Here is a 25510-nt window from a genome sequence, read left to right on the forward strand (position 1 = left end):
ACTTGAAAATAAAAAAACAGCTAACAACTTACTTAGTTTGCAGACTGGAAAAAGAAGTCCCTAATAACTTCCTATACGCCTTTCCCTTTTCTAGTATATCTGCTCTGCCTGTGCACGTGCACAGTGCCACAAGAGAAACTGCAGCTGCTGACTGAGTTTACATGTGTGTTGGGGCATGGATAATTATGTTTACCACAAAACATTTGATGTTTTTATGAACTTATAATTAAAATTTTTGCAGTTAAAAAAAAGCGTTCATCACAGAGTATGACTGAAGTATGGGTTTTCCTTTTCTAAATGAGTTTTGCCCTGTGCAGAACACAAATGCGTGTGCTGTCTGAAGGGGGAAAGTATCCCTAAACAGTTTCTAATCTGCTTTTTTGATATAGAGCTGCTTTTGTGACATAGGTGATAAAAGTATCGGTCGGTGGCCATGAGATATTTTTGCATAAATAACCCGAGGCCACAAGTTAATAAGGAGTGGGAATGAATTTAAGTTGTGAGATATTGTTGGGTGTCCACAAGACGGGGCACGTTTACTGATCACACTGACTGAGCTACAACAAACTAGATTTAAATAATCCTATTTTACCCTACAATATTGATTTTAGTTGTTACCAGGCAATTCTAGCATATCGTTCTATCAGAAGACAGGCTAGGGAATGAGTTAGCCAGGCTAGCCTCCATAAAGCTCTTTAGTTTGACACACAGTGTAGCCTACGCACTTCAATAAGGATGTGCTGCGTTACAGAGACAGCTGAGACAACAAGTTATTGTTCATCTGACCATTCATTACTAATATTTTTCCCACCATCAATCCCACCTAGATTATTAATAGTTTGGGAAAAATGCAAAAATAAACAAATAAAACATTTTCAGGGCTAGGTGCTCTGGGGCTTAAAAAACTGTCCAGCACGTGAGTCATGAAGTAAATATCAGTTTGAAAATGCCATGAGTCTTCTGTAAGGCTGTTTTAATTAAAGCTGGACCAACATCACCAATTTAGACTAATAGAAATTTCACATAAATAAACATCGCAATAACCCCTCTTTTTTAAATTTTCTTAAAACAATCTTTACAATGAACGATAAAAATAATACAAATGTAGATAAAGTTGTCTATTGATTCAGGTTTCTTGCCAAAAAAAACCTCCTTTTCATTAATAGAGGATAACAAGCAGACAATTAAATGAGTTCTGCTGAAATTTTATAGAAACTGTCTTTTCCCTTTTATAAAAGAATGACCCTGGAAGTACCACATAAAAACTACACAAAGTGATATAAGAGTAAGCACAGATAAATGCTTATATTTTGATATTTGTCTTCCAAGGGAAAACAGAGGACTGGAGTAGTGAAACGTGAGGATACAAATGTGTGCTGAGAACTGACATGTCCGCAGGTCAGGTTGAATCTATGTCCCTGCATTAATTGTACTGGAAGCTTTAGGTGATGTTTGTCAGCCTCGCATCACCTTCACTGGCACTGCAGCCAAGCTTTAAGGACAGAAAGCCTTTCTGACCATGACACATTACAATAATGCTTACACTGCATCAAACAGACCTGCCCAATTTAACGCCGCTGCTCATAAATTTTCACTGGGCAGGCAATGTTCAAAGTCACAGTGGTGTTGGCACAGGAGCTATTTTGCTGACCAAAAGACAACAAGACAAGCAGCACGGTTTCATCTTATCATCCCAAGCTCTCTTATACTAATGTATCATCACTATTATAGTATCAACACTCATTGTGTAATACCATGTGCTTTTACTGGTTCTGACTCACTTCGGGGATGTTTTGTTGTTCCCCGGTGGTTCAAGGCACAGCTTTTTAAAGATAGCGGAGGATAAAATTTTCTCAAAAGCTTTGCCTTTATCAGCCATGCAGAAGCTGTTTAACTGAAAATCTCCCAAATTCTTACCTACATGAAAGAAAAGTAAAACAAAATTGTAACCTGTAGGATTTCTGATCATATATGACATGTAATAATCTAATCATTAACTAAATAAGATCTACTTCCAGGGAACCATTTCAGTAAAAGAATTGGTATTAGTATTTTTCACAAATGTACACTTAGACGGTACAGTAAAAAAGTCATGAGCCTCCTCATTTTTTTATATTTTGCTACCAAAATGAAAAAATAGGTGCAGCACCTCCACTGTCTTTTAAAAATGGCTGTGGATAGTCACTGCTCGACCTCCATGCTAACCTCATCCATACGTATTGATGAGGATTTGAACCATTTCAAATTTTGATTCATTACTCCATAAGACATATTGCCACTGATGTTTAGGCCAGTTTTTGTTTAATTTGGCATACCTCAGCCTTTTCTCTCTGTTTCCCTTCCTTAAGAATGGCATATTGACAGCCATCCTTCTACTGCTAGTAACAAAGTGCCTAAAGATACAATTTAAAGTTGGCTATAGGTCATTCATAGGTCGGTTTTAATGTGCTTAACAAACAAAATAAACATTCCTCTGAAAATGGTCAGGTACAAGGACTGAAAATGAGTTTAAAAGCAAATAAAGTCCAAAGAACAAAATTGAAATGATTGCTCAAGACCACTTTAAAAAAGGGTACAAGAAAGGCTAGCTCCCTGAAAATATAAAGAAATGTAAGGACTTTTGCACAGTACTGTAGTGCCGTACATAGGCAGATTTATCAGAGAGTTTTCATGCCCAGCTTGATTTTTTCTTAAAGAAACAAACAAAATGTGTGAATGATGAAATGTACTATTATATCTGTTACGGTATTATAACATCACTACCCAGTTACAGCTCACTGCAGATAAAAATGTGATGCATTTTGGAACTTTTCCTCTGTACTGTACAAAGGCCAGCCAGACACAAGCAACAGAATTAAATACAACAGTGTCTAAATTAATCATCAATACCACCAAACATTACATTTACACTTGGCATCATTTGATTCAACTTGTTGTGTATTCCTCAACCAGTCTGCACAATCAGGTACAGAGTGCTGAAACACCATACGCACTGCAGCGTAATCATCTCGTAGCCAAACTCAATTGCTGTTATTTGACCTTGCTATGATTTATTATCATCCCCACTATGTAGACATCCATCTATACATGCTAATTTACACAAACAAATACACACTTAGTTGCTGCGCAGGCCAGCGCAGCTCTGCAGTATGTTCTCTGCTGCTACTGCTGCCTCTTGCCTGCCAGAGGCTCACAATGCAGCAAGGTGACTCAATGTTATTGTCTTCTCCTCAGAGAGCCTCCTCCCGCTGAATCACTTACTTGTGCTCGCTAAAGGTGCTGAGCTGAAAATGAAATAAAGATTCTCTTGTTCTGACTTCCAGCTCTTCAGTAAGGAATCATTTGGATCTTAATCTAGTTGGCAGAAGCCCTTATAGGAAATCAATAGCATCTTTTCAGAAATACTTTTTTTAAAAAATACACCTTCATGTCAGCAGAGTAAGGTATATAAATGAGTGTGTACAGGTTCCTAAATTATTAAAACTCTCTGTAGGGTAATATTTAGACAGTAGACTTCTTTTCATTATGCAGCACATTTTATGATATAGTGGCTGATTAAAAAGAAATGCTGATCTTCCCATCCACTCTAGTGTTCTTTCACTATCAATTCCAGTTATGATCTATGACATTGAATAATTGCCTTCCAACTCAGTGAACTATTACACTGTCATCTAAAGAGCAGGGATGTTATATTTAGTCATAACTTCACTTATCCAGATAGAAATTTGATTCATTGTCTTGCTGGACCTGCCAAAGCTCCAAAGTCTTCATTGTATTTTTATTCTGTCATCCATAATTCCAGTAGAAAGCTAATGGTTATACAACTTGCAGGCAGCAGATCTAAGTCTTCTTTCAGTCCTGGTCCAATCAGCTGTTGAAGATGTAGCATGAAAAAGCAGAACAGAGTTTAAATAATTCCTTTGTAATTAGGTTTTCATATATGCTGATTCGTAGGTAATTAAACCACAGCAGCAGGGATCGATGCTAACAAGGTGCACAATTTCATGGCTGATGTTAGTGTCATTTGCCTTTAAGTATATTTGACCAGTTAAGCAAAACGCTCAGTACTTTTACAAAAGTCAAAATGATGGTAATAATCGACGCAGCCAGCACATAGCAACAGCGCCCTCTTCTGGCGTTATGGTCTTTCAATACAGATGGCTGAATCTACACCAATCAGGACTAAGTTTGAGATTTGCTACAGATTTGCGGTGGGACTGCAGTAGCTGTGAATTTCACATCCACTATGGAAAATATTATTATAACACCAGTTACACATAGATTAAACGACTGTGCACCCTTTTCTTTTCGCCCCGATATTTAAAACATGACCTTCATTTATATCCCAGCTACACACCTGTAAAGTGTTGTGGCTCTATAATGAACAGTTACAGTTACAAAAAAATGATCAAATCTTTACAGACACACTGAACAAAGGCAAGACACACAAAAGAAAATGAGTAGCAGTCATTTATTCATGGCTAATCAGCCTCTAAGATGATGAGTACAGTTTGAGCTTCTATAAGCACACATACACACACACAAAAGTTTCATGTAAGATCTTCCCATGAGGCCAGTGAACAGGACCGGAGTTAAGAGGTGAACTTGGTCCCATTAATCACAGACTGCTGCTTCCTGAGCTCTGAAAAAGCTGAGGCAGAACTACACTTAGGGAGATTTTTTTTTCCACAGGAAGTAAAGCAAACACTGACTGAAGAAAGTATTAAATGCTTAAAGCTGCTGGTGAAGTCCCAACATTGGAATTGGTTAGCTATACATTTATTCAAGTACTCTATTTGCACTTTTTATTTTAAAGTATTTGTACTAATAAAAGTCTTTGAAGTTTTTCTTTGAACACTGGATGGTCCTTTACTCATTTTCTGGCCTTGTACCTGACCATTTTTCAGATGGTTTATCTATAAAACGCAGTGGAGGCTCTCTCATGTTTGGGGGCTGCATTTCAAACAGTGGAATTAATATCACAACTGATGGAATTATGAATGGGATCGTACCGAACAAAAGGCAGCCAACATCAAAGAGCTTTGAGAGTCCTATATACTACTTCAAGAAACTGCAAGAAAGCTTGCCTAAGAAAGTTCATTGTTGTAGAATAAAGGTGGTCATAATAAATATTCACTTTCCATCTTGTTAGAACTTTGTTTTTGCCTTTTATACTGCATCTAAATGTATGTTTAAATGCGTGCTTCAATAAATCACTGCGCATATTTCCCATCTTCCTAGCAAAATATTTAAAAAATGAGGGGTCGCTGAAGTGTTTGCACAGTTCTGTATCTTTAAGACTGGGATGTCAAACGCCTTCACAAACGATGTTTTTTATAATCTGCAACATATTCTGACGAATGAAAAATATTCGTGTATTGTATTAAATAAACAAAAACTATATTTAGAACTGATTAACAAAAAAAAAGCCCGGAGCAACTAAATTTAAATGAACTAAGGTGAAAACAAAAATGAAAAACTGAAAGGGGCAAATAATTAGAAAATTTAAATTAAAATCGTAATACTTTGAAGAAGAAAAAAAAATCCAACTGTGTGTTTTAAATAAATAAATTAGTCATTCAGCATCACGGGTTTCATCCACCCCCAGCGTGAATTTTCCGTCTCATTTTCGTTCCGTGCGGTGCCGTAGATGACAAACCAAAAGACCCGCCCACCTGCTCTGCTGTCATATCGCCACGTACGATTCAGTGCAACGCAACATGCTAGTGCGTTTGACAGACCGCCCAACTGACCAATCAGGTTAACCACCAAACGAGCTACTCTGTCCAGCGGGCTGGTGGAAGCTGCTGATACCTCTCCAGCTGAGAGGAAGCGACGGGTGGAAGGTAGAGTAGATGAGGTCCTGTGTTCATAATAAAGTGAGTATACTGGCAACATATCTGTCTATGGGGCTCTTAAGTAAAGCTTTAAAATCCACGCTGAGCGTGGGGGAAATGCTGTGTAAGCTCTTCTGCTCAGGCTCACGGTGTAACGTTACATGAGTGTCTCATTTGTCCATGCTTGGCACCGAAGCGCTAAATCTGTCAGTGACGGTGCTAAAGGCTAACACCAACAGCTTCCTCTGGTTATTATTATTAGCCAATAATTTGCAGTGTGTGGAGACTAGATGGGCTGTTCGAGGAAGATCAAAAATGAGGAAGCTGGGTACACGATGATGCTTACGCACTTAGAAACTTACGATTGTATATTTCCAGATATTGTAAAATCTAAAACACGTCACCTCAGCCGGCACTATAGTGATTGTTCTCATTTGTAGATGTGGGGGAGCCGGGCCTTTCTCGCCGGCTGGCTGCTGTTGCTGCTGGTCCAGCTGTTGTGTTTGGAGGCTGTGCCCATCAGCATCGACAAGACGAAAGTCAAAGAACCAGAGAAAAAGCCCGAAGAGCCTCCAGCCAGTGTGGTAAGGAAGAAGACATAATATTTACACTGCACGCAAGCTGAAAATTCACCATAAACCATAATACACGTCGTATCAAATAACGACCCTTTTTCAGCAGTGGTGCAGGGAGATAATTGTGTTTATTTGGCTTTCATTATCTATTCGTTTTAATAGTATTTAAGTCAGGCATAAAAGTCAAAATTTTGGTCATTATTTTTAGGATAAGACGATTTTTTTATTATAAAAATATTTGTTTCCTTTTTTTTTTCAACTTAAAACAATGTGTATAGAGATGAGCGGCTTCAAGAATCTTTGTGGGATTGGATTACATAATTTCACAGAATAAACGATTTATTAATGTTTATTTATTAGCTATTTCATAGGGGGTACGCTGTAGTAAGTACGCCCCTGCTAAGTTTATTGGAAAAATGGCCTCTTTCTCTTATTCAAAACTTTAAAACTTGTGATCTCACAAACCAATTTATTTCTCAGTACAATAGTTTCAGATGCTATAGATTGTTTAGTGCCCAAATACTGTTATCTGTGTACTCATTTGTGCCTCTGGAAGGGTTAAATACTGTCATACAGAGGTTAAACAAGTACAATATAGTTTCAGTGTTGATTGCACGGGAATGCTCTTTTTTAGATATTAAGTATATGATCTTTACAGAAAGCGGTAACCCAGTTTGTATTTGTCATGTGGTGGTGTTTTCTGTACTTGCTCAGACACTTTTGGTTGGATTTTTCTTTAATTTGTCACCCATATACAGATAGAGATGCTGCACTGTATATATAAATATAGATATATATCAGAAATGTTTAAAATAGGATTTGATTACCCAATGTAACATGTTATTGGCGTTTTTAAATTTCATTTTATTTACTGTATTTTTAGGACACTGGACTCCACTATGACCGCTACCTCAGAGAAGTCATTGATTTTCTAGAGAAGGATCAGCATTTCAGGGAAAAGCTCCACAATACAGACATGGAAGACATTAAGGTACCCCGCTTTCTGTTGGTTTGGTCTTACTGCAGTGGCACAACATTTCAACCAGCTCCTTATATAAGACAATTGTCACTATAATATACTCGTTTCATGTACATGCACTGCTTCCTGCAAAGTTTAACCCAGTGTAAGCAAAAGTACAATATGCTTTGCTGTAAAAGTGTAGTGTATGTTTCAGAATTGTTTTAATCGCTTAATTTGCCACAATTTATTTATGTTGCAGCAAGGTAAGCTGGCCAAAGAGCTAGACTTTGTCAGCCATCATGTCAGAACAAAACTAGATGAGTTAAAAAGGCAGGAGGTAAACCGACTCCGGACCCTGATTAAGGCCAAGCAGGACCTTGAAGGAGGAAATGGTAAGTTGTGCAAAACAAAAATAATTTCATTTTGAATTCTGTTTAAAGTATCAGGCTCTAAATCAACTTTAAGTTGATTATTTTAGAGGTAAATAAAAGAAAGTTCTATTTTATGTATTCATATGTTTTAATATGTGTAATATATTTGAATTTCTCCCTGGACAGACATAGCAGTGGACCATCAAGCGCTGCTGAAACAGTTTGAATACTTGAACCACATGAACCCGCACACGTTTGAAGTGGAAGATCTGGATCGGCTGATCAGATCGGTAAATGTTGTTGCTCGATGCTACTTCATACTTAATGAAAAGTATAACATCTTGAAAGTATTTATGCCTTTGCACAGTGGAGTCCTGCAGTAGAGAGAAAGAGAAAACAGGAACCTATGCAGCTGCTTAATTCGTACACCAAAATTGGCCCGTAGGTGGTGAAAGCTTCACAGTTGGTGAATGACTATAATTACCAGCAACTAGAAAGGAAAGGGTAGTACTGAGTACTGAGGTGTAGAGGACAGATGTATTATTTTTATTTGACCTTCTTTTCATTATTGTTTTTAAAAACAGCAATACGTTTAGTCTTGTATCTGTGTCTCAGATGATGTTAAGACAAAAAGGCTTTTCACGATGGTTTCCAGAAGTGAGCTGATGTATAGGAACGTGCAGGCATAGACCTGAAAAATCCCGTTTACTACTACTGTGAGGGTCTGACAGTCTGGAAGTAGTCTGATGTTCTGAACAGTATCTCTTGTTTTGACTTCGACTGTGTCTAAGTGACATTTCCAGCTGATGCATTATTGTTTGCTGGGTATAGCCTTGTGTGGTTATTACTGTTGAACAATTTCTGTTTTCTATTTGTCATCAGGCCACTAAAGATCTGGAGAACTATGACAAAGAGAGACACGAGGAGTTCAAGAGGTACGAAATGATGAAAGAGCACGACAGACAAGAACACCTGAAAACACTGGATGATGAGGAGAGGAAGAAAGAGGAGGAACACTATGAGGAGATGAAGAAGAAACACGCCGACCACCCTAAAGTCAACCACCCGGTAAGTGACGAAGGTGCACAGAGAAAAATAAATGATATATTTTGTTGGTATTTTTTTTTTTTTTTTTTGTCCAGATTGTAATATTCATTTTACCTCAATCTGGAAATCAAATGTGTTTTTACTTCAATGATGCAGGGTAGTCAGAATCAGCTGAAGGAGGTCTGGGAGGAAGCTGATGGCTTAGATCCTGAAGATTTTGATCCTAAGACATTCTTCAACCTGCATGGTAAGACCTGTACTATCATCTACTAACATACATAATTTGCTCTGTAAAACATACAGTACTAGAACACGGCATATTCGCCTCCTTTTCTCTTTTTCTATAATACAGATACAAATGGAGATGGCTTCTTTGATGAACAGGAGTTGGAGGCATTGTTCACCAAAGAGGTAAAGCTGTGGCTTCTGATAATGTGTAAATATTTCAGAGTAGGTCTTTGTACTGACTGTGGGCCTCTGTGATTTCAGCTGGAAAAGATTTATGACCCCACCAACGAGGAGGACGACATGGTGGAGATGGAGGAAGAGAGGCTACGTATGAGAGAGCATGTTATGAATGAGGTACAACAAGCTGCACTCAGCAACCTGTTTTCCTGAAACTATGCAGGTGAAAAAGCCGATCCTGGATTAGCTGGGCCAAAATTGTTCTGTGTGTGAAATATACATAGGGTAATATTTAGCATCATTAATTCTAATGTAGTAATAGTCACAATCGCAGTCCTCTACTACCTTTAATGCAGCTCATCAGTTTGTTAAAAGGTTGGAAGCACAAAAACTTTATGCGTATGGACATATTCTGACAAATTACCTGTGAAAAATGCTCGTGTATTGTATTAAATAAACAAAAACTATATTTAGAACTGATTAACAAAAAAAAAGCCCAGAGCAACTAAATTGAAATGAACTAAGTTGAAAACAAAAATGAAAAACTGAAAGGGGCAAATAATTAGAAAATTAAAATTAAAATCATTTCAATAATTCAAAGCCTGTGACTAAAGTCACATGACTGACTTTAGTGACTGCAGAAACAAAATAGAAAAGACAACTAAACCTCATTCTCGGTCTCAGCTGGGTTTGCATCTTGTGTTAAACAGGCTCCACTGTGTTTTATCTGCCGTAGTCCTTTCAGTGAATAAGAAAATATACAACTAGTGTTAAAAGCCTTTCTGCTCTTGTCTGTGTCACAGGTGGATTCAAATAAAGACAGGCTGGTCTCTCTGGATGAGTTCCTTGTTGCTACTAAGAAGAAAGAATTCTTGGAGCCAGATAGCTGGGAGGTGAGAAACATTAGATGACACTTTATCATGATAACAGCTTTTATGAGTTATTTAATACAGAAACATTTGGTTAAACGAAGCAGGACTGTAAAAAATGGCTTCCTACCTGCTCTGTGTTCTTCAGACCTTGGAGCAGAACCAGGCTTATACCAATGACGAGATGAGGGAGTTTGAGGAGCATCTTGCTCAGCAAGAACAAGATCTCAACCAGAAGGCTTTTGACCTCCAGAAACAGAGAGATGAGCTGGAAAGACAACAGGAGCAGCTTAATGCACAGAAAATGGAGCTACAACAGGTAAGGAATGGTACACTACAAATGGAAAAAGGTTTGCTTCTGTAGATTTACAGTCAGTGCATCAATCTGCCCACATCCTAACCTTCACATTTTACCAATTGATTCAGCTGTGCTTATATTGTATTTTAAGCAATCAAATTGTCTGTCCACATGTAGTAAATGAATTCTAATGTACTAAAACTCTACAGGCAGTTGAGCATATGGAACGGCTCAAGTCACAGAAAGTAGACTCTCCTCCAGAGGTTCTCGGTGAGTGTTGATTTTGTTTTTCTCCTACTTTTATTTTGATAGTGGTTTGATTTTAAAGGTCTAACCTCTGAGAATATAAAATTGTTCTCTTTGTTACAATTGAAGGGAACGCTGTCCCAGAAATCCCTGCAGTTGACGGCCAACTGCATGAGGCCCAACAACAAGGACATGACCCTGCACCCCAAGGACATCACCCTGTACCCGAAGGCCATGACCCTGCACTCCAAGGACATCACCCTGCACCCCAAGGTCACGACTCTGCACCCCAAGCTCCTCAGGATATACCACAGGAACACCATGGACAAGAAAATCAAGACCAGGCCCAGCAAGGTCTCCCTCAAACACATGATAATATACCACCTGGTCATCAAGAAGTTGTGCAAAGCCAGAATCAGCTGCCATAATAATGTGCACAAAACTTTACAATCAGACTTTTTCAGCACCTGCACTCGTAAGTGCTGAGGAGCAGTCCCATCGGAGTATAAGGACCTCTTTAACCACCCTGACCAGCATTAGTGGTTTGAAGTGCATTTGAGAAGAAGAACCACTCAAAGGGAATCCGTTACCCCAGATTTCAGTCTTGGTGACAGTAATCCCTTCATTACATAATGAAATTACACAGTGAAATGACCTACATGGGTTTGGATCCTGATATGTGCATACATAGATTTTACCACAGTTGTGTTTGCTTACATTGAGGGTGTTTTTTAATAGAATCATATAAATAATATTTTGTGAGCTTTCAGACCGGTTGTTTGTTTCCTCTCAAAATGACTTGCTGCTTGCTAAACATCCTGACCCAAGAGCCTTCTGGATATGTACAGTGCAGCTGTTTAAGAAGATAAGGTGTAAAGATACTCATTTTAATTACAGCCTTTGAGATTTAGATTTTTTTTAAAATTACTATCAATATACTCCAAAAAAACCTCCAAAATAAAAGACATGCATGAATCATGATGGACCTTATGAAAACATACTTTAAGAGTTAACTGCAAGATGTTTGTTTTATTTAATTATGACACTAAATTGGCAAAAAATAAATAAATCTACTGTAGCAAATGCAACCAGCTTACAGCATTTTCACACCATCCCCAGACATCGCACTAAAAAAAACTAAGGAATTGATACAAGCAGTCGCTGTGTTGTGTAATGATCTACAAGGTGCTGTCAGATCTGCAGCTATCACTGTGACCTGACATTTACAATCCTTTAACCTTCAACACCATTATGAAGCCAGGTCGCTCTCTTTTTTTCAAATGCTCCCTTCTTAATGGTCATTTTGCTTCCCCTCAAACTACCAGTTTACTGTTTTCCTACTATAACACATTTTTTTCTTAATGTGTACAGTTAATTTACTGTACTGAACAGTAAAAGCTCTTAAATAGTGCTTTTGTTAAACAGTATAATGAACTCATGATCCATACACATGTATTGCTACGTGATTCTGATGAAACAGTTTTGATATTGTTTATTTGAGGTTTACTTTTACCTAACCATCTAGTATTTTGCTGAAACAGTCTGTCAAAGTAAGGCAATGAAAACCTTGAATTTTGTTTCACTCTGTTCATTTTGAGGTATTTATGACTTTTACATGAAAGAGAACATATTAGCATATTTGGCAAAATGCTGGTTTGGTGTTACATGCTGTGTTATCCTGTATGCTTTTGTTTAATGTAAATTTGCTTCTTCAAATCGGGGAGAATAATGAGATATTTGGGAGTTGCTGCCACTTCTCACTGAAGACGTAAATTTTCAGTCGGTGAGATCTCTGCCTTTCGGTTTTAACTTACACAAAATTTAAGAAACCGTCTCTTTATTTGCTTTGTCAGTCGTTTCCCGTGTGCCATGCATTATATTTTGCACAAAATGTAAAGCTGGTGTTTGATTTCTTGCTGCTGGATCCAAGGGTCATTTGACAAAATTGCACACCTCAGTTAAAATAAAATAAAGTGGTTCAGGTTGTCAAACAGATTTCACTGGTAATGTTTGAGTGATGCGTTTCCCGTGGGACATTTACCTCCAGTAAAACCATTTCTGAACATGAATAGATGCAATGTAATAAAAAGGATGAGCTGTTTCCATAGCTGCTATTGTCATAGCTGAAGGCTGCTCTGAAGTAGACTGAATTCTACACTGGATTGTATTAAGTTAAACTACTCACATGCAAGACCACACAGAATGAAAATGTCAAAAAACAAACAGCTTCAGCAACAGAAGGTAATAGGGCACAACTTTATTGAAACAGTCTCAATCAATAACAGTGTACAAAGAGGTGACGATGCAGGCAGGGACACAGGAGTTAAAAAAACAAAAACAAAATTAAACGTTTTGATGAAAATTATAAAGGGAGTAACAAGTGGCTTACAGCACTCATGGAATCAAATTGACAGTGACGGGGTATTTTTTGCATTTATTTTGTACAAAAAATAAATTAATGAAATCTTTCAAGTTTACAGGAATATCTTTTTGTTGTTTTTCCATCACACGTACTTGCTGATAATCCTACATGTAGTTAATTTCAGCATTTTTGTGACAAAACATCAAAAAGATCTAGACAGACCGAAGCAGGCTGACTGATAAGTAGGCCAGGAGTTAAAAAAATAAGATTACCGATGAGAAACAAAACATTGTTATAAAAGTGAGCTGGGGCAAACACATTCAAAAAATCCTGAATGTTCAACGTGGCGTAATTCGACGGTCCCAGGGATCCTTTAGGATCGCATTGCCTGCGCATTACCTCGGGACAAACCACGAGGTCCTTGGGCTGCTCCACGTTTGTAGCCTTGCTGATATCCCTCCTTAAAGAGATAGTAAGGCTTCATAAGTGCATGTTTTGTATTTATAGTTACGCTTGGTTATAAAAAGACTGATGTAAACTCAATGCAATGACTTAAATTAATGCATTAACTCTTACCCGCTGATAGGTACTGTTGGAATAGTCCCGAGATGTGTTGAACGGAGTTTGACCGTATCCACTGCTGGGAGCGTTTGAGAATGGTGGACGGTAGCCTTCATATCCACCTGATGACAGAAAGACATTAGTTCAACAGGTGATGCATATTTACTCCTAATCAAAATAAATCACAATATAATTATTGTAAATCTAAACAACATTGGATGCTTTTACCTCTAAATCCATTCGAGGAGCCCCGATATCCATTCATAACGCCACGAGCGTTCCTGGGTCCACCTCTTGGCACAGCTCTGCTGCTGTAGAAGGACTGACCAGACTGCCCAAACCCTGCACCTACAGAGGGATCTTCATGTCCTGGCGTTGAGGACATAATCTGGTCCTGGGGCTGGAATGCATTAACAACTGGACAGAAGAGACACAAAACGACATCAAAATATGTGTCACGTACTGCTGGATAAGTACTAGTACATTTTTAATTTTAGACAAGGTATTAGTGGGTTTAGTTAATTGGGAATTCTAAATTGCACATAGGTGTGGATGCGAATGCCAGTGGTTGTCTGTCTCTCTGTGTTAGTCCTGTATCAGACTGATGACCTGTCCAGGGTCTACCCTGCCTCTCACCCTATGGTGGCTGGGATAGGCTCCCTGATAAGGATAGGCAGAAGAGGATGGAAGGATTTTTTACTTTTAAAATGCAAAAATCACATTCTGAATTCTGAGAAGGCTGCGTGATTTTTACTTATTGCATCCTCACTGACTCATATTTCAACTTTGTCACAAAATAAATATTTTCTGTTGCAACAAAGTGAAGCTTGGGAGCCTCTTGATATCCTAATACATCTTTTACCACTCTGTTCATGCTCTAGGGTTTCCGTACAAAACAAGATGCACACCTGTCTGTAATCTTTCTTGTGGGATGTCAGGCTGGTCGACCGCATTTTCTGGCTGGCTGCTAAAGCCCTGTCCATAGCCACCAGGGAACTGGCTAGGCTGCTTCAAGGGGTCTGCTTGGCCATCGGTAGTTGGAGGTACAGGTGCATTCATGTTAAATACCTGAAAAGAGAAACAAATTTTTTCCTCCCCCATTCCTGTCCATATCAATATTATAACAAAATAAAATAACCACAATACCCGACGATGGCCTGGGGTCAAAGATCTGCGCAGTTTGGGAAGTCTTAAATTGTTGCTCCTTGCACCAATAACTGACCAGTTTTCACTGTGACTAATAAAACATGCCAACCAATCTCTAATACTGACCTATGACTTGTGCAAGTATGAAAGCTGACGGTTTCCTACAGAATGCATCAAGTCCAAACACGCTCACTGTGACACCGTTTAAATGGACCCAATAGAAAGCGTACCGCTTGCACTGACTGGAAAGGTGCTGCGTTGACATTGATGCCTCCAGTGAGGGTGGGTTTGGAGACAGGAGGGAAGGCAGAGGACAGAGAACATGGGGCAGGAGACGGTTCAGATGACAGAGACATTGAGGCCTGGGTAAGTAAAAGAGGAGGGAATTTGGAAGGCAAGGAAACAACGAATATGGAGAAGTCAGTGCAAGAGATGAGATGATTTTCTTTTGGCTTAAAAAGTTCCCTTTTCTGTTATTATAATATTCAAATGAATCAAATAACTCCCCATCGCACGCAGTAGACAACAAAAAAAGATGTGTCAGAGAGCATCACATTCAATCCATGGAGAAGACCTTTCGAAATCTCTCTTCATAATACAAAAACAATCTGAACTCCAATTATTCATGAGCTGCACCACTTAGCCAGAAGAGCAGTCTCACCACCCATATCCTGCAGTGGCTCCTCCCTACTTACTTGTGAGGATTCCTGTGGTCCAGACACTGCAGCTGTCTGAGGAAGTCTGGACTCTGAGTGGACTGTTCAGAAGACATAAAATAAATAAATAAGACAAACTCCTAAAAAAAGACATGCTGCTAAATTATGCACTTTCAATTATATCCACATCAGAAAGCAGCGACCAAACAACTTAATAGGCATGCACTAATTACTAATTGAACCTCTGGTCTAACAGCAAAGTGATCATTTGTGCCCAGGAAACAAAGAAATCCTATTTAAAATATATATACATATATTTATATTTTAAAGTCTATTGGCCAGTATGAGCAATACTAATGTTTGCTAATAAATCAGTGCATCCCTATTCAGTATAACCTGTGAGTAAATGTCACTCACGTAGAGGACCGCCCATCTGTTGCAGGTCAACAGCTTGCACAGGCTTCATTGGCTGCGCAGACACAATGGCTGGATCCAGCGCCTGGCCATCAAACTCCAACATGGAGTCCTACGACAACAAAACAAGAGTAAATGTAAACAGATGAGATTTGCAATCAGTCCAATAAGCAAGCGAGCACATCTGTTTCATACCCATAATCCTTCACTCCGCATTAGGAAGATACCTCAACTACAAACAAACTTGACTAAAAGGATCTTAGTACCAACTCCCATGTAAGCACATCTTCCTAAAACCTGGGCTAATCATGATCTCATTTAAATTCTACTCCTTTTGAATTTTTGTCCCAAATTACACTGAATGGGTTTTTTCCCCTGTTTTGATATTTTACTCTTTTTTTTTTTTTTTTTTTTTTTAAAGTTCGCATTCATATATCAGAAATTACAACTAGATTCGTTTTCTGAGTCACAACAAGTACGTTCTTGTCTCATGACCTCTAGCACCACTTCATAGATTGTTGTAAATTGCCTGGACATGCAGTCCTCATCTTTGGCCAACCTTTTTGCAAGTTCATCCTACTTGCCATTGCTTATTTGAGACACACACCACACACTGTGAGCCATAGGATACTACAATATACAGCATTTTGGGCCATCTAACCTGCATGAAGTTGTATGTCCCTTGCATCTGGGCCATGAGGTCTTGCACTGCCTGCTTTCTAACCACGGGATCAGTATCAGGAGTGGGAGTGACTTGGTTCACAGTAATGGTTTGTTCTGGAGCCAGCTGAGCAGGGGGCTGATGCTGGAGTGAATTCACCATCTATTCAACACAGACACATGACAGGCACATTAGAATCAAACTCACGGCGTTGGAAAGTAGGTTTCAGGGCACCGAGGACTGTGATGATTCAGTAATAGAGCATACCTGGGCCTCCACACTCCACTCCTCGACTTGGTCTTTGTCTGTACTGCTGTATGTAGTTTCTGGAATGAACTGTCTGTTTACAAACTGCAACAGAAGACAGTACACTAAAATGTGATATAACAATTTAAGGAAAGAGTTGATCTGTGTGGGTTATTGTGCAGCATAGATACAAATCTCACCTCTATAGTTTCCACTTTAACGGGCTCTGTATTTTTTTCACTAGCGAATCCTATATTAAATGAAAAATATACATGAGGATGGCTTTCTTTCTGGGTCACACACACACATCATTTGCTAATTGTTAGCTACCAGGTTCCGATGGCTGCTCCACAGCTTTAGACTCAGCCACCACGGTCTGTTCCTCTTGCTCTTCTTCCTCCTCGCACGTCCCATTTTGATGAGTTTGCGCTCTGTCAAAGTAACCACTCCGCAGCACTTTGTCCAGGGTTTCCTTCAGTGACTTGTCTGGAATAAGAGAACACTGAAGCTGTTCAGACTTTTCTATTATCACAAACCACAATGGACGATTAAGGTCTGCCTCCATTTTCTTACACAGTCAGTACAATCTGCAAGAGAAGTCCTGCAACAGCTGGTATGAGCCAATCTCAGAATTAATCGAGTGAATCAAATGTTGTGTGAAGGGATGAAACAACAGATACAATAAACTGGGGCCGATCAGATGTCTTGAACAATCTAACTACTAACAATGAATGCAAGTGAGTTTCCGCCTGTGTGGATAGGTGCACACACACCAAACATTTTCTTTAAGATATTTTTTTTTTTTTTCTTACTGCACTTAAGATGAAGGCATGAAATAAATATCAACTAGCCACATGTTAAGCCTCTCCATTTTAAGGCATTTTCCACAAGTGCTTTAAATATAGTTTAAAAATAGTTTCTTTTTAAAAAAAAAAATGTATGTGTATGGGTGATGAACGATATTAAGACATGAAAATACTTACACGTGGTCCCTGCTACAGCCTTGTCTCGACCCTCAAGCAGTTCCCACAGGTGTAGTGATGCTTCTTCATATTGGTGAGTCAACCTGCAAATCACAAAATGCAATTAATTACACAGAGTAGTAGTATACAGTTTTTGTAGAGCAGGATTTAAAAACAAAACAAAACACAAAACCAAAAACATATTTAAGCACTGATAACTCTAAATGTAACTTCTGTACCAGTGACAGCACACAGGTACGCACGTACCTTACATCGTAGTTCCTCTCAGGTCCTACCAATTTGTAAAACTCATCGAGGGATGAGAGTTCAGCATCAGTGAGCAAAGGCGCACCAGAGGCATCGGGGTGTTTAAGGTCCTGCCTGACACCGTCTTCTCCCAGCTGGTCGAGTAAATACTGAAGCTCCAAAACACTCTTCAATCGTCTTTGTTCAGTCTCTTCTCGCTGCAGCTGTTCCCGTCTTGCAGACTTCTTGACTGCCTTTTGAATCTGAACACATTCAGGCACAATTTCATGCATTTAGTTTCACAAGATATCACACACCCATTACGTTCACTCTGTACATCACTGCACTTTGAAAAAATCAAAAAGGTCAATGAGCATGGTCAAAAAAAAATTATTCGCTTCCCTGTTCACTCCATCTGGCACTTTAAGCTTTGTGAGCCATTTGGGAGTATTTCATCAATTACACCTGGTGTTGCCAACTGTGATTGTTTTATGGCAATAAAGAATGTACGTTACAAAAAATTACTAGGGCAGAGAATGAATAAGGATTTGCAGATGCCACTAAAGATCACAACAAGTGTCTAAAAGCTTTGCAATTAGGTATTTTAATTATACAGTGGGATGCAAAAGTTTGGGCAACCTTGTTAATAGTCATTATTTTCCTGTATAAAGTTGGTTGTTACAATAAAAAATGTCAGTTAAATATATCATGTAGGAGACACACACAGTGATATTTGAGCAGTGAAATGAAGTTTATTGGATTTACAGAAAGTAAATGGTAAATGGCCTGTATTTGTACAGCGCTTTACTTCGTCCCTAAGGACCCCAAAGCGCTTTACACATTCAGTCATCCACACATTCACACACTGGTGATGGCAAGCTACATTGTAGCCACCCTGGGGCGCACTGACAGAGGCGAGGCTGCCGGACACTGGCGCCACCGGGCCCTCTGACCACCAGCAGTAGGCAACAGGTGAAGTGTCTTGCCCAAGGACACAACGACCGAGACTGTCGGAGCCGGGGCTCGAACCGGCAACCTTCCGATTACAAGACGAAAGGTTGTCATTTTATTGATTCCAAAACCTTTAGAACTAATTATTGGAACTCAAACTGGCTTGGTAAGCTCAGTGAACCCTGACCCCACATACACAGGTGAATCCAATAATGAGAAAGAGTATTTAAGGGGGTCAATTGTAAGTTTCCCTCCTCTTTTAATATTCTCTGAAGAGTAGCAGCTTGGGGGTGTCAAAACAACTCTCAAATGACCTGAAGACAAAGATTGTTCACCATCATGGTTCAGGGGAAGGATACAGAAAGCTGTCTCAGATTTAAGCTGTCTGTTTCCACAGTTAGGAACATATTGAGAAAATGGACGACCACAGGCTCAGTTCAAGAAAAATCTCGGATAGACAGATGCGACGAATGGTGAGGACAGTCATAGTCAACCCACAGACCAGCACCAAAGACCTACAACATCATCTTGAAGCAGATGGAGTCACTGTTCATCATTCTACCATTCGGCGCACTTTACACAAGGAGATGCTGTATGTGAGAGTGATGCAGAGGAAGCCTATTCTCCGCCCACAGCACAAACAGAGCTGCTTGAGGTTTGCTAAAGCACATTTGGACAAGCCAGCTTCATTCTGGAATAAGGTGCTGTGGACTGATGAAACTAAAATGTAGTTATTTGGGCATAACAAGGGGTGTTATGCATGGAAGAAAAAGAACACAGCATTCCAAGGAAAACCCCTGCTAGCTACAGTAAAATATGGTGGTGGTTTTCATCATGCTGTGGGGCTGTGTGGCCAGTGCAGGGACTGGGAATCTTGTCAAAGTTGAGGGAAACATGGATTCTACTCAGTATCAGCAGATTCTGGAGACCAATGTCCAGGAATCAGTGACAAAGCTGAAGCTGCACCGGGGCTGGATCTTTCAACAAGACAACGACCCGAAACACTGCTCAAAATCCACTAAGGCATTCATGCAGAGGAACAAGTACAACGTTCTGGAACGGCCATCTCAGCCCAGACCTGAATATTATTGAAAATCTGTGGTGTGAGTTAAAGAGAGCTGTCCATGCTCGGAAGCCATCAAACCTGAATGAACTAGAGATGTTTTGTAAAGAGGAATGGTCCAAAATACCTCCAACCACAATCCAGACTCTCATTGGAACCTACAGGAAGCGTTTAGAGGCTGTAATTTCTGCAAAAGGCGGATCTACTAAATATTGATTTCATTTATTTTTTTGTGGTGCCCAAATTTATGCACCTGCTTGATTTTGTTTAAACAATTATTGCACACTTTCTGTAAATCCAATAAACTTCATTTCACTTCTCAAATATCACTGTGTGTGTCTCCTATATAATATATTTAACTGACATTCTTTATTGTAACAACCAACGATTTATACAGGAAAATAATGACTATTAAAAAGGTTGCCCAAACTTTTGCATCCCACTGTATCTATAAAAAATAACTGATGCATACTGATTTTTGGTATGCGTGTTTAAGGTTTCATCAGCAAGTTAAAGGCACACCTATAGCTCAGGACTCACCTCCTGACCCAATGCGAGAAAGCTCTTTTGCAATTCTCGAGCAAACTCTAAGTTGTTGTTGATCTCTTGATACTTCGCCAAGGCCTCCTTCATGCACAACACGGAAAGAAAATCAGATATTTTTAACTGGAAATTATTTAAAGCAGGAGGCAGTAAATACTAAACATGCAATAATTTCATAACAATGATAACACTTGAATGTGAAAAATAACTTCATATAAGTTTGTTACATACACAAAGCTGTTTGCAAATAAGCTGGGACACAGTAAAAGCTAAATAAAAATAGAGTGACTTGAAAATAATTTAAAGCCCATGTTTAAATAGTGCACAGAAAACATTTCAAATGTTGAATCATTTGAAATGCAAATGTTTAACGTTAAAAATATCATTGCTTTTAATTGTGCAATATTTAGTGCTACCAAGCATAACTCTGACCTTCAGTGTTCTCTGGGATATAAAAAAAAAATTAATGTCTAAAGTCACCAGTCAAAAAAGAAAATACTTCAGAAGTTTGGCAACTGGGTTTGCAGATCTTTTTTCCCCTCTAAGTTAAACTTAAAGACTTTCATAATGGCTCTTTCATTCCACCAGAGCACTTGAACAAATACTGTGATAATGGGCGTTATTAAGAGAGTGAGTGAAGAAAAGAAAGACTGTTGAGATATATATTAGGGGTGCAACGATACACAAAATTCACAGTTCGGTTCGGTTCGATACTTTGGTGTCACGGTTCGATATTTTCTTGATACAAAAAAAAAAAAAAAAAGTTCATGCCTTTTTAATTTGTCATTTATTAAAACTATAAATATATATTTTAACTCAAAAGTAGTTTTTAAATTCAATGTTGCTGAAACAACAAAATAAAAAAAAATAAAAAAAAATCTGATTGAGAAATCACTCATCTTTGGAAAAGAGTATTACAGAGAAATGGCTCTTTCCAAAATAAAAGCTATACTATACGCTTCTTCTGAGCTATACTCTCAGCAGCATATTAAACATATCAGGTCCCCATAAGGAGAATCATGTGCTAACGGCTGTCTAAATGACTCAGGTAAAGTTTGTAGCATGCGTGCTTGTTGTTTTTGTCTGCTTCCACTTGTCTTTGCACTAGGATGATGTCGGCGTAAATGTGCAGTCATATTCGTTGTGTTCCCACTAGTGCTGTCAGCGTTAAAATGACATTAACGCGGCAAATCTCCCTTAACAAGTTACCACGGATCGCCCCGTGCGTGGGGCTGGACGGCGTCAACACAATGACGAGCTAACTGCGCTAACGCACTAGTTCCCACCAATGTAATTGAGCATTGCGTGGCACATCCGACATACTGTTTTACTTTTGTCCATCAGGGTCATGCTTCCACATGAAAACCAAAATAGTTCCAAACGCCAGATCTGAATGAGGGTGGGGGAGGTTTAATTTTGGGTAGCGTTGAGGCAGTTGCCATGTTGCAACGAGCTTAGCTTCTGTCTTGCTAGCTTGCGCTGCGCTCAATGGATCTGCGCTCGACAGTGCAGCCTAGGCGGAGTAGTGGAACGCAGATCCACTGAGCACTCAACACAGACAGCATCGTCAGAAGAAAAGTTTTGTATTGTTCGATACATATGCGTACCGAACCGAAAGCACTGTATCGAACGGTTCAACACCGATACATGTATTGTTGCACCCCTAATATAAATACAGGGTTAGAGTGACTGGAAATCCTTGCATTTGACAGAATTTACATTTGATCTTGCCACAAAACAAAGCTGTGTCCAAATGAGAAGCCGTTTTGTTTTCTTACCAGCTGATCCTGATTTAGTCTCTCGCCCTTATTCTTCCTTGCCTGGTAGTCATCCAGTTTGGACTGCAAGAAGGTTATTGAAAAACAAGAAATTTGACATTAAAGTTGAATTCAAATAAAAAGAGAGCAAACTTATTAAAAAAATGTCATCATTATGTTTATTACCACTGTGGATTTATATTTTAAGGCAGTTTGATGACATTTCTCACACAATCTTAACAAATTATGAGCAAGACAGAGGAAAATCTGGACATCATAATTAGTGCTACTGTTTATTAAGCGGATTCATTGGGGAAGGGGAAACCTGTTATAAAACCAGTTGAAATTTAAAGTACCTACTCCAACATTTTTCTGATTTTCAAAACATATCCCAACACCTGCATTCTCCCAAATCAGTATGTTTGATAATTATATATTATTGTATGTCATTATATATTGACAAAAGCATACATTTTCCAGCATCCACAACAACAGACAAAACAGAAAAAGGCTTTACACCCTATTTGAGGTTAATCCAAAGCGAAGTTTACTCTAAGATGATAACTATAGATACCTTTTTCTTTTCCATATTGCGGACCTTCTTGTCAATCACACCAATAATCTGCTTCATGGCCTCAGAATGACTTCCATTTCCCAGGTCTGGAATGGCAGACTGGACAGCACTGTTGCCAGCTGTTGCTGAAGGCATCTTTGGGAGGGAAACATGTAAATATTACAATTAAAAATTTGGACCTGAATAAAACAAACAAGTAATCCTAACTTAAGATGTTAGCAGAAGAAGACAAACTATTTCAAAGCCTAAGAACTAGATCGTACACCAATGTCTTCAACCAGGTTACAAAATGCTGTTAAGGTCATGCTCTGCAGTCTCAGACTTTCAACCTGCAGTTACTGCATCTGACACCAAGCAGAAACAAGGTTTCCTAGAACAGAGCTCACAACTGGACATTTACTATGCATGCACATACAGACTTGTATAAACAACTTATATTATAAATTTTTGTTTTATGATATTTGTTGCATCCATCCACGACAATTCTAAACGATTTTTAAAGGGTTCTGTATCTTGAGATGCTTGTGCACATTTCAACATAACTGTCTGCACTGTGATACTGTAGGGATGTTCTGTATTTTGAGGATTACACAAATGATTACAGACACATTGCCCTTTTCCATTTTTGTCCAAGTCTAGCAATAAACAGTAATTAAGCTGAGCACCACCCGATTCAACTGATACCTGTGGACGAAATGGACCCACAGTTGTTGCTTAAATGTACCTTTCATTGTCAACTGTGTATTAAATAAAAGCCTAAAAACGATCTCTCTCTCTCTCTCTCTCTCTCTCTCTCTCTCTAGATAGAGAGATAGAAGTGGTACCGTATGAATTGTTATTTGTACTGTATTGCCCGGTAATCTCTAATATAAACTGAGCTCATGCTGAGTTCAGCTGGTAAGATATTCACTTTATGTAACGCCAGCAGTTTCACGTTTTGAACTTTGAAGACCCTGCTTCAGCGACCCTCCAAGCTCCACATTAGGACACCAAACCCTGACTCAAGCCCAAATACCCGGGCCGGTGAAAGTGATACTTACCGATGTGATCCCTTATTAAGGTTTGAGGGCTAATTAAATCGATACGTCGAGATACAACCTCCTCTTGGACGATAAGTTGATGGCTGGTAACAGCAATTATTGGGGTGAGCTTTGAAAAAAATCAGAACACCACATCCAATATAACAGAGGAAGTTAAAACAACATAAAAATGTCGGGCCTCCTATTCAAAGTTAAAGTCTTTTAGCGTCTGTGGAGAAAGAGGCTAGCCTTACTAACAGATGCTAACAACACAAAAATCCGCATCATAACGTAAGCCTCGAAACTCTTATCTGCGGCGTAGTTGCCAAAATAAACTTTCACTGGTGCGAGCTCGATGTTAGCTAGCCATGCCAAATCAGTTTAATAAGCATAGTGCGCTCGTCCTAATCTCCGCGTCCCATTGTTAGCCGAGCGTGTTCGGTAACGATGTGCTGCTAAAGCCCCGAGTTCAACGGTTGTCACTCAAAACCAAAGGTTAAATCCATATGAAACAGCCATTACAGACCCCCAGGACAAGCCATCGTTTCGGGACGTTTAACGTTAACTGCGAAAAACAAAGAGCACCTCGGGACGCTGAGACAACTCGTTTTCGCGCAGCCGTCTCGAATCCAGATGATAAAGACGGTTTATTAAAAAGACCTAAAATGACAGTGACCTCGTGAAAGCCATACCTTTAAGACTCTTTGTCTTCAAAGAGATCTCGTTGGTCTCGTTATACTTTAGCTGTGTGGCGTTAAATGCGGTTCGATATCTTTCACTTCAAGCGGTGTTTTTCTAGAAGGATGCTCCGACTTACACCGGCCAATGGCTGCTTAGCTGCTGCAGAGCTAACGGTAGCAGCTAAAAGGAGACCCCACTGCTAACCTCGGCGCTGCCTTCTTCTTCTTGGTTTTTATTGGTGGTTGAGAAACAACGAATTGATGCATTACCGCCTCCAACTGATAAGGAGTAGGTACCGGAATGTCACTAAGTATTAGATCCTATCATACAAATTCATTTGTCTAAGATCATTAAATATTGCCACATAACTTTTACTTGTCGTGGTATTTCTAAATAAATCAATTCAATCCTGTTTCAGTTTGATTATGTTTAGGTTTTGAATCAGTTGTCTTCTTTCTTTCTCATGCTTCTGACAGTGTAATATAACATGCTCTAATGTCTCATCACAGTACTCTCATTTAATTGGCAATGTTTCCCTTAAAATGTATAGTGTGCATTTTAGCCCAGTGTGCCCAAATCTGAGACATGAAATGACTGTTTCCTCTCTCCTCCTGCTTCCTGACAAATATATTTCTGTACCACATGTGAGTTTAACATTTTATTGCATTAGTCTTTAATTTTCTGAATATGTATGGCCCATGTAACCCTCTCAAATCAAACCCCAAGAAATTTGAATTGTTTCCTCTTTCTAGTTCTTGATTCTATAACTTTAGTTTAATGTCCTTACCAATTCTTTTTCATGTAAAAACAAAACAAAACATTGTCTTGGTCTTATCCACTGAAAATTTAAATCCCCACTTATGTGTCCATTCTCCAACTTTAAAAATTGCTTCCTACACCTTTCTAGTAATAAATGCCATTCGACTGTCTTTATTATGAAACATCATCAATTAAAATAATAAGGGACTCACTATAGTCCCCCGTGGTGTTCCATTTTCTACTATATACTTCTCATAATAATTATTCCCTATCCTTACTTGTATTTGCCTTCTGGAGAGA

The 25510-nt window shown here is 39.0% G+C and overlaps 2 protein-coding genes across 4 annotated transcripts; one reads left to right on the forward strand and one right to left on the reverse strand.

Annotated features, from left to right (window-relative positions):
- The first annotated feature begins 5768 nt into the window (after positions 1 to 5768).
- nucb2a (nucleobindin 2a) lies at positions 5769 to 12604 on the forward strand. Its single transcript, XM_084935036.1, has 13 exons — positions 5769 to 5879; positions 6278 to 6421; positions 7296 to 7403; positions 7633 to 7765; positions 7931 to 8034; positions 8627 to 8812; positions 8948 to 9038; positions 9144 to 9202; positions 9281 to 9373; positions 10000 to 10089; positions 10214 to 10384; positions 10573 to 10633; positions 10739 to 12604. Exons 1-13 carry the CDS (start codon positions 5856 to 5858, stop codon positions 11035 to 11037), a joined length of 1563 nt encoding a protein of 520 aa, XP_084791162.1. The 5' UTR covers positions 5769 to 5855; the 3' UTR covers positions 11038 to 12604.
- A 247-nt stretch (positions 12605 to 12851) lies between these two features.
- On the reverse strand, positions 12852 to 24684 carry caprin1a (cell cycle associated protein 1a). 3 transcript variants are annotated; one of them, XM_084935009.1, is made up of 17 exons: positions 24463 to 24684; positions 22752 to 22886; positions 22199 to 22261; positions 20418 to 20504; positions 17885 to 18126; positions 17639 to 17721; positions 16986 to 17141; positions 16856 to 16905; positions 16677 to 16760; positions 16410 to 16571; positions 15752 to 15860; positions 15374 to 15435; positions 14909 to 15040; positions 14441 to 14600; positions 13761 to 13949; positions 13548 to 13654; positions 12852 to 13431 (listed from the first exon to the last, which is right to left on the reverse strand). In XM_084935009.1, exons 2-17 carry the CDS (start codon positions 22884 to 22886, stop codon positions 13345 to 13347), a joined length of 1908 nt encoding a protein of 635 aa, XP_084791135.1. In that variant the 5' UTR covers positions 24463 to 24684; the 3' UTR covers positions 12852 to 13344. The 3 variants fall into 3 exon arrangements, with proteins under 3 accessions (XP_084791135.1, XP_084791143.1, XP_084791151.1); XM_084935017.1 differs by lacking the exon at positions 24463 to 24684 and adding an exon at positions 23792 to 24456; XM_084935025.1 differs by lacking the exon at positions 14909 to 15040 and having other exon boundaries at positions 24463 to 24683.
- Between the last annotated feature and the right edge of the window lie 826 nt (positions 24685 to 25510).

This window comes from Perissodus microlepis, chromosome 1, assembly GCF_051167445.1.
Source record: "Perissodus microlepis isolate ML-2025 ecotype Zambia chromosome 1, ASM5116744v1, whole genome shotgun sequence".
In the NCBI taxonomy this organism is placed as follows: domain Eukaryota; kingdom Metazoa; phylum Chordata; class Actinopteri; order Cichliformes; family Cichlidae; genus Perissodus; species Perissodus microlepis.

Coding starts and splice junctions, on each gene's coding strand:
- nucb2a (XM_084935036.1), top strand. CDS start 5,856: ATGAGGTCCTGTGTTCATAATAAA. Junction 5,880..6,277: donor GGTCCTGTGTTCATAATAAA/GTGAGTATACTG, acceptor TCTCATTTGTAG/ATGTGGGGGAGCCGGGCCTT. Junction 10,385..10,572: donor AGAAAATGGAGCTACAACAG/GTAAGGAATGGT, acceptor AAAACTCTACAG/GCAGTTGAGCATATGGAACG.
- caprin1a (XM_084935009.1), bottom strand. CDS start 22,886: ATGCCTTCAGCAACAGCTGGCAACAGTGCTGTCCAGTCTGCCATTCCA. Junction 16,572..16,676: donor AGTGGAGTGTGGAGGCCCAG/GTATGCTCTATT, acceptor TGTGTTGAATAG/ATGGTGAATTCACTCCAGCA. Junction 13,432..13,547: donor CCAACAGTACCTATCAGCGG/GTAAGAGTTAAT, acceptor TATCTCTTTAAG/GAGGGATATCAGCAAGGCTA.